Source organism: Camelus bactrianus, chromosome 6 (assembly GCF_048773025.1).
Source record: "Camelus bactrianus isolate YW-2024 breed Bactrian camel chromosome 6, ASM4877302v1, whole genome shotgun sequence".
Taxonomy (NCBI): Eukaryota; Metazoa; Chordata; class Mammalia; order Artiodactyla; family Camelidae; genus Camelus; species Camelus bactrianus.
Genome location: NC_133544.1, coordinates 88,858,279 through 88,870,384, shown reverse-complemented (window position 1 = coordinate 88,870,384; position 12,106 = coordinate 88,858,279). Strand labels below are relative to the sequence as shown.

Below are 12,106 nucleotides of genomic sequence, written 5' to 3'. Positions count from 1 at the left end.
AATATGAAGCACAGTGTGAATAGTCACTTGTAATAGTAATATAATGTGGAAAAGATTGTTTAAATTGTGTTGGGGTTTTTCTTTTTTTTGAGTGTTGTACATACCCTATGTGTGAAGGGTTTTTTATATTTTTTCTCTTAATGGAAGGTGAGAAGTGTGTATGTTCCTGAGCTTCCCCAATAAGAGGGTTGAAATTATGTTTCTTTAGATAAATTAACTTTGAAGATTCCTTGGAAGAACCTTTACGGAGAAGCTGTTGTTGCAACCCTAGAGGGACTGTACCTGCTTGTTGTTCCTGGAGCAAGTATGTTGTTTTAGGTTGTAACCACTCAATAATACCATAGTAAAATTAAATTGTTTCCTAGGTTAAGTATTTTAATATGTTTAGTAAAATAGAAGATAATTTAAATAAACTAATCATATCCATGTATGTACACATATTCATGTATTTCACACATATACATATATATTGCCACATTTGTATATAAATTATTTTTATATTATTGTTGGAAAGAATAATTTCAACCACTTATGAAATTTATTCTGTTTTCTATGAATAGTTATTTTGCAACTAAGACTTCCTATTAAGTTGAGATACATTAGACAGATTTTCTTTTGGGAATAAGTTTTAAAAAATGTACTGTTAATCTACAGATTGGAAACATTTTTTCCCCATTTTGTTTCTGATTTTGAGTGAATACTCTTTCAAAAATGTGTGTAAAATAAGTAATTTTTTTCATTATAAAGTATTTTAATTTTTTTATATTTTAATTTGTAATGACTTTTAAAGCAATGATGTTTATTTAAGTAATGTCTTTCATTATTAATGTTTTTTCACTTTGAAAACAATATAATGTTAAGAAAAGCTTGGATATTTCAGGGAAAAATTACTTACATGTTCTCAACCATAAAAGAAACACAGTTTTTATTTTTATATTTTGTATACATACTTGAGTTGGTGCAGCATTTATTACATTTTTTATATATATATATATATATAAAATATGGATCTGGCTTTTTCACTTACTATATGTATTTTTTGATCTGTTTCACAGTTTTCATGGTGATAGTGATAATTTTGAAAGGCTATATGATACTCCATTGTGAATTGCCTGCTGTTTTTTGCTGTTACAGTGAACATTATAAACTCTACCTTATAGATTTTCTTCTTACTCTTTTCTGTTATTTCCATAGGATACATGATTAGAAATGAGATTGCCAAATAAAAAGGATATATATGTATATATTTTATGATTGTTGACAGATATTCTTGAATTACTTATTGAAATTCTTTTTATCAATGTTACATTGATACCAGCTGCTGTTGGATGTTGCATGCTTTTCTGTAGTTACTTAAAATTTTACCACTGAGATATATAATAACTGGAAGTTTTTTGATGTATTTTATGCCTTCCCTCTGTTCCTCCCGCACCCTTCTACTCACCCTTTTCCTGTTATCCTTTTTCCTGTCTTCTTTCTCTCTTTAATTCTTTTCCTTCCCTCCTTTTCCTTTTGATATAAGCTTTGTAAATAAATAGAAATCATTTATGTTTAAACTTTTTGTAAAACTAATCTAAAGAATATAAATGTTTGACTCACAAAAAAATGACAAATTACCCCCCCCCACAATATTATGAGGCTGAACTTTTCTTATATATTTATTTATTAATTGCCTTTATGTGTGAATTAACTATGTATTTCTAGGTATTAAATATGATGCTGAGAAGGAAGAAAAATCCTTGCAAGATATTAAGCAGAAAGAGCTATCCCGAATTGAAGAAGCCCTTCAAAAAGCAGCAGAGAAAGGTAAAACAAGTTTATGTGTTAGATAAATATATGTATATCTATGTTTTAGATATGTTTAATGCACCGCAAAGAGGATTCTTTCTTAGCCCTTCATAAGCTGTCGTTCCAAAGAAGAATCTTTTAAAATCGTGTCTCACAATACCGATTGTGAAGATTTTAATGACTCACACTTGGGAATCACTGCCTTTGTGACTGTTTTATCTCACTGCCAGTTTAATTTTCCTACTTTTCCTAACTTGTCATTTTTACTATGCTACTTTATGGAGACTTCCCAAATTCTTTGAGTTCTTGCAGGCCTGTTTATTTTTGCCAAAGGTTACTGGTTTCTTTGTCTGCATTTTCACCTGTATTCTTGGAAGATAGTAAGGTTCAGTATATTAATATAGTGAAATAATGTTTAGAGGAATTGGTACATAATTCTATTCCTAGCCATATCTCTTTATATTATATAGGGTATTTTAAAAACTTGATTCTTCAGACTTCAACATCTTAACATCTTGCCTTAAGTTTTAATGTTTTGTTTGTATCTAAAAATAAATCTGGTGACTATTTTGCTTTGGTTTATGGAGCAAGATGAGCTGAAGGAGCTTGCCAAACCTCCAGTCTGTTTTTCAAGTCAGATCATACCCTGATCACCGAGTGGGGTATGAGAGCATTTTACATCATTTTTGTGTCATTAAGTGGCATATTTATGATGAAAGTAGATGGTACCAGAAATGCTCAGGCATTTCTCTTTGGTCTATCTTAAAATATATGGCAAATGTTGAGTTAGAAATGACAGAAATTGCATTTAGATATAATAATATTTCTTTTCCTATCTTAAGCTGCTGATATTTAATTAAATCAGTGAGAAATCTCTCTTAAAAAATAACTTGCTCATTAAAATTTTTTATCAATGATTCTAATTCTTTTTGCCCTTAGTGTTCTCTTACACAGGATTATTCTTACACAGGATTATTCTTTTATGAAAAAGTACTGAAATACTTAGAATACAGAGGCTGTCATGATGGTAGAAAGTTTTAAAAACCTAAACTTTTTTTTCCTTTCTCTTTTCATACTTAACCATATCTTGTGTTTTGGCTGAAGCTTAAGGATCTGTATTTCTATAAAAACAGCTTTCTTCATTTCCATTACTTTTATGTGCCAAATAAAGCAAGGCACATAAAATATTTTGACTGCATGTAAGTATTTTTTCTAGTTCCTGTGAATATGGAGCTTTTCTTCATATAACGTTATTCATATAAAAGCCTTCAGCTGCCTTCTGGTTCACAATTATTAAATAAGTTTTGAGTTGATTACCATACTTTATTTTTCATACTTTTTTTTTTTACTTATTTCTTGATTTTAAAAGCACAAAAACACCACTGTGTGTGTATAGAGACTCGAAATAAGGAGAGAAAGTGATTCGACTACAAGCAGCAGATGATAAAAGTGAAGTTAGAATCCTCAGACTGATCTGCTTTTAAAAAGTACTTTTACTTAATTTGTTTCATTTGTTAAAATAGAGTGCTGCCCACTATTATGTGGGAAAAAAGGAAAATCAAAATACAACTTTAAGTTCATTTCTAGAGCATTTTCTTAACTGTAAAAATTAACTTCTTGATATTTTTCTTCTTTTATTTCATTGTAGTGAATTTATTTTCCTGGAAGGACTATTGTAAAGGGTAATATTAAATTCCTAGTGAGTCCAAGAGTTACAAATGTTATACAGATTCTGTATTTCACAGTGTTGATTTGATCAAAACCTCTAACGTTTTAGAGTTAACATTAACTGTGAAATCAAATAGTTTTCCCAAAAAGACTTATGATGAAAAATGTCAGTTTTCTGTTCCACTCTTCTCTGCCCTTTAGACCAACTCCCTAGAGGGAACCATTGTTCTAGAAATACTAACATTCTGTGGTTATCTTATTTATTAATGTTTACCTCCCCTACCATCTTTTTTTTTGCCCTAAATTCTCCTTTCTATCTTACACTATGGTTATACCACAAGTTTTGACCAATTATGAGTCAAAATTTACATTGCTATGACAATATAATTATTGTTCACTGCAGAGATCAAATAATGTACTGTGATTATATTTCCTTTGTTATGCCGCTTTTTGTTTTTCTTGAATTTGTAAATGCTTCTTTTCTATTTGCCTGGTTTTCAAGGTAAATTTACCTTTAATTCTTTTCCCATACTACATGAAATCTATCTGTCATGTGACTATCAGTGTTATTTTCCAATTGCCCAAACCCATCTATTGGTCCTCTCCCCTTTTCTCTTGGAGATCTTCCTCTGAACTGGTGGTGGTTTTTTTTTTGTTTTTTTTTTTTAAGTTCTGCTACGTAATTGTCATCCTGGAACTTGTTATGATTGCTCTTCTGTTTTTAATTCATTGAGTCCCTAGCCTTTTGTTTTTTTGTTAGTTTATTCCTTTGTTTTGCTGGAGCATTTCTAATAGCTTTTATGAAAGGATGCACTAGAAATAATTTTTAAAAAAGTCCTTTCAAGTCTGAAAGTCTTTGTAACTTACTTCCACACTTGTTTGATTTGGCTGGGAATAAAATGCTGCATTTAACATTAGAATTTTGAAGGCAAGATCTTCTAGCTTCCAGATAGTTTTGAGAAGTCTAATGCCAGTCTGCTCAACACATTGTTGGAAACACAAAAATTAGAAAATTCCTGGAGCCTACTGTATCAAAGACCTCGTGTATAATAGTAAACAGGATAAAGCGTTGAGTCTCATCCAAGAGGTACTGATGAAGTGTTAAGGGATTTCATAATGGGCATATCATGTTCTGCCAGAGATCAGGGCAGACACTGTGAAGGTACATATTTCAGCTGAGTGTAAAGGATGAGTATGCAGAAAAGAGAGAGCGTTCTAGGTCCTCTGCGACGGTGAGATGGAAAAGTACAGAGCATGTGTGGGGAACAGCTAAGAATTTGGGAGTTTGATGGTGTAGTTGGACGGGAGTTGGAAAGCTAAGTTGAGGTCAGTTTTAAGAGACTTGAATGCCGTGATGATGATGGCAAAGATAACAGCTGGTACTTACTTAGAGTTTACTCTTTGCCAATCACTCTTCAAAATGCTTTGTATGAACTGACTCATTTAATAGTCATAATTCTATGATATAAGGGCTTTTATTGTTCTCATTTTGTAGCTGAGAAAACTGGAAGTTAAATAACTTGTTCTTGGTTATGCAGCTAGAAAATAATAAAGCTGGAATTTGAACCCAGTCTGGCTCCAGATCCTACATTCTCGACTCTGTGTTATAATGGACTTTAATTGGTAGCCACTGAGAGAGTCAGTAAGTTTTACTTTTTCTTTAAAAATCCAGGGAGTGATGTGCCCACAGCTGTGTTTTAGGAAGGTTAAGCTCGTGGTGATGTCTAGGCTCGATTTAGGGAGAGAAATGGAAGATGGTACTCCCTAACCATCAACAAGAGTGGATAGGAAGGATTCAGTGTGTCTTGAAGGGAACATCACAGTAAAGTACGATGAATTCATTTCAGCTGACTCTAAGATTAGTGTAAATATCACAGCAATATTTCGTCCTGAAAATGGGCAAAATGGTGGGCAAAAGGGAACCAAAACAGCAGACTTTTGCTCTGTTTGAAAATATGTCAGTCAATGAGACATTAGCTGTAATTGGTATTTGTTTTTCTTAATTTGAAATTATTAATTGTTATAATTTTAATTATTAAGAATTTTATTTGAATGTTATGAAAACAAAGTTTGTTGAAGGAAGTGAAAATGGTGTCACTGAGAATATTTCCTTAGAAATAAGTTGTTTTGGTGTTACTGGATTATACTTGTTCTGTTACATGATTCTGATTCTTTCAATTGAGTTTAGACATATTTTGCATGTGAAATTAAAGGTGTCTTTTAAATGCTTTGCATTTTGATTATTGCTGCCATGCGGATGCAGGCACACATTCAGGAGAGTTCATCTATGGCTTGGAAACCTTTGTTTATAAGGACATCAAGCCTGGTGGGTATGCATGGTTAATTATATTCAGCTCTATGCAAAATTATATTCTTATCCATGCTTGTGCTTTTCATGGAGTTCACATGATGACGTGTCATCCTTTTAGAAAATATGGAAATGTAATTCATCTTTTCCCCCTTTACCGTCATTTCCCTTTCCCTACCTTCTCCAGCCGTTTATTCATTCCCCGAATACTTTGATGCCTTCTTCTGGCAAGCACCATGCTGGGTGCTGAGTGTTCATGGGGTGAAACAGACATGATCCACAGCCCTTCTGAAGTTTAATTTATAATAACACTCAAATCCCAGCTGCCTTTCTGACTTCAGTTCTGTTGAATAGTAGTTTCTCAGTTAAGCGATTCCTCTCCTATAGCAGTGGTTTTCAAACTTGTAAAAAGCAATAAAATGGAACCTTTTTTTTTGAGACATACTTTATTTTAGAACCTTGATAAGGGATGTTTCTCTGACGTTCTTCTCATAGCCTCCCTGATTTACTTCATCCCTGTAGTAGCTTTGGAGGCCCCTGTAGACGACTGTCCAGTACAGCATATTGAAATTTGAGGCTTCCCAAAAAGCAAATTTGAAGGCTGGCTGCTTTAGGACTTATAATAGGATTCTTTTGTATCCTAGGAAGTTTACCAGGCACATTAATAATTTCTAATATTTTAAACAGTAATTTGATTTATTTAACTATTTTCTATAACTTTTCAGGAATTTGTTATATTAATTCAGTCACACTTAAAATTTGTTTTGATTAGATAGCAAGTGGGGTCTCAAAGTATAAACAATTAGCGTATGATAGAATCACTTCTGTTGTTAGTAGGTTCTTTAATATTTAGATTCATTATGACAAAAGAAGAATAATTTGCATGACAAATTTCACAGCATTGAATAAAATTGAAAGACAGTTCTCTTTGAACAAATGTGCCCTTTTAGTAAGTGTGGCTGACTGCTAATTTGTCTTACAGTTCCTTTGTTTAATATAAAAGGTAACATGGGAATACTCATGGCTCACTGTCCAATTTTGTAGGTTGTAATTGAACCAGCTTTGTGTAGTCTGCCAGGGGAAGTGCTTTCTGATCCTCCTGGGAGCCACCTGCCTCCAGGATACAAATGAGTTCCATTGGCCTATTCAAATATGAAACAAAACCATAGGGCAGCATTGCCCCCCCACCAAAAAAAACCAAACTCAAACAGACAGAGCTCACTGTAAAGTAAAACCTCACTGATTGACAGTTTTCTTTTATTCCAAAAAGGTGTGTTAGCCTGGATTAAAAACAAAAAACAAACAAACAAAAACACTAGGCCTAGAATTTGATGATTCTGAAATGAGAATAGTTAATTTTGTTGATGATATGTTTATTTATTTAGCCAGGACTTAATGGGTACTTTATAATCCTTTCTTTTTTTGTTTCTGAGTGTATATTCCTTCCTCATTAAAAAAAAAATTAATTTTTAGAGCAGTGGTTCTCAAAACGTCAAAACTATTTTCATATTAATCCCAAGACATTATCTGATTTTTCACTGTGTTGAAATTGGTGCTGATGGTACAAAGCAGTGTAGTGTAAAATTTCTGGCTGCTTTAGCATGAATCAAGGCAGTGGCACCAAACAGTACTACTAGTAGCCATTGTATTGTTCACTGCCAGTCACTCACGGTAAGAAACAAAGTGAAATGAAAGGAGCACTGATTTTGCTTGAGTGTCTTTGATGAAATAGAAAATTTTAGTTTTAGTAAACTTTAGCTCCTGAGTAGATGAGTCTTTGATGTTTTGTGGCAAAAGAGCAAGCATACGTAAGATACTTCTGCAGACCGAAGTACGATAATTGTCTCAAGGAAAGAACACTTGCACGGTTGTTTGAGTTGTCAGCAGAACTAGTCACTTTTTTCATGGAAAATGGTTTTACTTGGAAGAATGGCTGACAGACTGTCATTTGTAGACATTCAACAAAACAACTTTAAGGAACAATAACTGACAATGTTTGTTGCCAGCAATAATATTTGAGCTTTTGAACAAAATTAGGATTTTGGAAAACTACTATTTGCAAACTTGAACTTGACAGCTTCCCATACTTAAAGACTTTTCTGATGAGATTTGTGGTAGTATTAACAATATGATTTTTGGTATTAAATAATAAAGTGACTCAGCATTTGTAAGATCTGCATAATTCAATGAAGCAATATTTCTATATTGCTAATGTATGGTAAAAAGTTATGAATGTATAAAAGGTCCATTTAAAGTGCAAGGTAGACTGATTTTAATTCAGACGAAAAATTCGTTGATAGAGTCTCAGATTCCAGGGTGAAACTTCATGAAACTACCACTTGAGGTGGGGAGGGTGTAGCTCAGTGGTAGAGTGAGTGTTTAGTATGCATGAGGTCCTGGATTCAATCCCCAGTACCTCTGTTTAAAAAAAAAAAATCTAAATACCTCCCCAAAACAAACAATCAAACAAAAACAAAGAAACTACCACTTGCTGAGTTTGAGTGTAATGTCCATAATTAAATGAAGAGGCCATGAAAATGTTCTTCCCTTTTCCTGTTACATATCTTTAGTTAGGTCAGATTTTCTTCACATCATTCCGTTTAAACTGCATATCCCAAAAGAGCAAAGGCAGAAGCGGATATGTGGATCCAACAGACTTCTACTAAGTCAGACATTAAAGAGATTTGTAAGATTCTAAAACCAGGCCACTTCTCTCACTGCAACTTTTTTCTTGGAGTAAATACATGTTAGCTATGCTATCACGTAGCGGGTTTTTTTTAATGAGTTAATAAATGTTAAAAAGTTTTTAAGTGTTGATTTCCAATATGGTAAATATCAATAGCCGCAACCCACACTAATAAAAAGTTCTTTAAGGTTCTCAAATTGTAAATGTGTTAAAGGGACCCTGAGACTAAAACAGTTGAGAACTGCTTTAGAGAATAACTGGAGATCATAAGTGTATTATCTATCAGATTAAATAGAAACTCTCTAAAGAAGTATATGCAGTACTCAGATTAAATTTTGAAACTATTTGGAAAAATTTAAACATGGTGCCTGTAACATGGAGACCAAAGACAGAACAAGGGGCTAGAACAAATGTGAAACCAGAAGGGTAATAGGAGGCCAGGTGAGAAGCGTGAGTTATGGTAAGCTCTAAACCCAGGCAGCTGAGCTTCTGTCTCTGAAAGGTGTTCTGCCTAAGCGAGTTGGCTTTCAGGGCCACTCTGGCTTTCGTAGTTGTTTCTTTTCAAACGATATTTCTTTGAGAACTTAGTATTTTTTTCAGTGTTTAATTTATAAATGGAGAAGACTCAGGGAACATCACTATGACAAGAACATCACAGTAATGGTAATAGCAAAGTCCAGATTTTGTTACATATTTATTAGTTTCTTTTTGAAACTTAGGGTTTTAGTCTTAGAATCCAGGATTTGATTCTTAGTTTTTGTACTGGCAGGACAATTTGCTCTAAAATACCAAGGAAGAACAAATTTGAAATTTCAAGCTAAATATTATGCATATTCTCTCAAAAATATATATAACATTGACTGAGTTTATGTATTTTATTATAATCTTCAGATGTAGACTTTTTTGATTCCTTTGAACAGATATGTATCATGCGCTTTGTGCCCAGGTGTTAGGATAATTCCTGTCCTAATGAAGACTCCTGCCTGATGACAAGACAGTTGTGCAGACACTTCAGATACAGCGTAGTCACTGCTTAATGGAAGTCTGTATAAGGTGCAGGGGTAGGTGGCCCTGGAGATGCCTGGAGGATTTGAAGGAGGCTTTACACAGGCAGTAGTGCTGGGCCTGAGTCTTGGAAGCCCCCTAGGCATTTGCCTGGTGAACAACTGAACAACTCAGGGAGAGCAACCCAAGTTCAGAAAATGACGCGTGTAGAGGCATTAGGCGTTAGAAAATCATGGCTTGTTTTGGAAAATATAAGTAATATTTCTGAAGTGTCCAGTGCAAGGATAAGTGGCAGGAGATACAACCAGACGGGGAAATAGGGGTCATATCATGAAAGGGCCTTTGTGTCACATAAACCCTGGCTCATTTTATCTATCAGGCTGCAAAGACCCTTTAAGAGAATTTTGAGCAGGGAACTAACAGGCTGTGAATAGTATTTTAGAAGATAAGAGTCTGGTAGCAGTATAGAAGGACGTTAGGTCGGAGGTAAGAGTGGAGGCTGGAGGCAGGGGAGACCATACAGAGGCTGCCCCCAAGAGCATGGACAGGAGCTGAGGTGCAGTAGGCAGTTGAATGTAAAGCTTTGTAAGTTGGATAAGATTAAGTGTGGGTTAATGAGTGAGTGAGGCAGTGCCAAATAACAGTGGATGAGGTTTTGAAGGAATTATTAAGCTAATTTCAGTGTACAGTTCCATGTACATTTTCTGCCCTTTTTGTATTCGTTATACCTTCATGTATTCATGAAAGGGTTCTGCTTGTGAGGTCTGTCATCCAGAGGAAGTCATCAGTCAGCATGCGGCCCATTCATTTCATTTGTGTTCCTACCACACATTTATCAACACCTTTTTCTGAAAGTTTCATATCCCATCATTATTACATTTCCAATATTTTGGTAACATTGAAATGAAAATTAAACTTTGTATTGTGAAAAGCCATAAATATTATAAAGGGCATTGTGTATAGATATTTTATCCAATTTTTGTATAATTACACCTGCTAAGTTATTTTCTAGATTCAAGGAAGTTATTCTAGACTAAAGAAGGTTTGTGAATTTCTGCTTGTATTGAAATAACAGGTCAGTTTAGAATAAAGGTGACTTGTACCAGAATTTGCTGTCAGGAAAAAGTCTCTTGTTTTCTTTACTGTCCTCTTGTCTGCTAACTTGAATTTTATCCTTTTCTCACTAAAATGCTTCCACTGAGAAGGACGTAAACGTAAAAAGCACAAAAAACATTTTAAGAAACATTTTAAAGGTCTTGATCGCTCAAAAGGTAGGTAAAAGTAGTTTTTACGCTGTGTGTTATTTGTACACGTTGCCGCTTGATTTCTGTCTTCAAAGGTAAAATGAGTATTAGATTACAATGTAACTTCAGAAATAAGTTTTAAATTAGAACTGAATATCAAAATCTAAAATGTAAAGTAAAACAAGGACACTAGTATAGGTTTTAATTTCCGTTCAATAGTGCCTTGGCTGTCCTTTCGTCATTGTTTATGAGTGATGTGAGAATTTCAACTCTTGAGCTTGTATTTTGCTGTTCTTTATAGACAAACCGAAAGAAGCCAAAAAGGATACATTTTTGGAAAAATTGGCAACTCAAGTAATTAAAAATGTTCAAGTAAAAATCACAGACATTCACATTAAATATGAAGATGATGTAAGTAATTTAGTTTACTTGATTTAAGTTAGTAATAGTGTATTTTTCATTGAAGTATACTTGATATTCAATATTATGTAAGTTACAGGTGTACAATATAGTGATTCACAATTTTTAAAGGTTGTGCTCCATTTATAGTGATTATAAAGTGCTTACTGTTCTCCATGTTGTGCAGTATATCCATGTAGCTTATTTTACACCTAATAGTTTGTACATCTTAATCCATTTGATTGCATATTAAATGAGAATGTTTTAGATATATCAGGTTAAATATATTAAGTTAATTTCACTTGTTCTTGCTTTCTTTATTGTGGCTACTAGAAATTACACATGAAGCTTGTCTTTTTTCTTGTTGAAATATAGTTGAGTTACAATATTAGGTTAGTTTCTGGTGTAAGAGCAAAGTGATTCAGTTTATACACACACGTACATATATATTCTTGTTCAGATTCTTTTCCAGTATAGGTTATTACCAGATACTGAATATTAGTCCCAGTGCTATCCAGTAGAATGTTGTTTATCTGTTTTATATATAGTAGTTTATATCTGCTAATCCCAAACTCCTGATTTATCCCTCCTCCACCCTTTCCCTTTGGTAACTGTAAATTTGTGTTCTATACCTGTGAGTTTGTTTCTGTTTTGTAAATAAGTTTTGTAAATAAGTTCATTTGTATCATCTTTTTTAGATTCCACATGTAAGTGATACCATATCATATTTGTCTTTCTCTGTCAGACTTACTTCACTATATGGTAATCTCTAGGTCCATACATGTTGCTGCAAATGGCATTATTTCATCCTTTTTATATGGCTCAGTAATATTCCATTGTATATACATCACATCTTCTTTATCCATTCATCTGCCAGTGGACATTTAGGTTACTTCCATGTCTTGGCTCTTGTAAATAGAGGTGCTAGGAGTATTGAGGTGCGTGTATCTTTTCAAATTAGAGTTTTCTCCATATATATGAGAATGGGATTGCTGGACCATATGATGA

The 12,106-nt window shown here is 33.5% G+C and overlaps 1 protein-coding gene across 2 annotated transcripts in view; it reads left to right on the top strand.

Moving 5' to 3' along the window:
• The window catches only part of VPS13C (vacuolar protein sorting 13 homolog C), a 157,639-nt gene that overhangs the window by 17,310 nt on the left and 128,223 nt on the right, over positions 1–12,106 (top strand). For both annotated transcript variants that reach the window (XM_074366228.1, XM_074366229.1), the window contains exons 4-6: positions 209–304; positions 1,705–1,806; positions 11,001–11,110. In XM_074366228.1, coding sequence (XP_074222329.1) covers positions 209–304; positions 1,705–1,806; positions 11,001–11,110 — 308 coding nt within the window. The remainder of the gene's footprint in view (positions 1–208; positions 305–1,704; positions 1,807–11,000; positions 11,111–12,106) is intronic.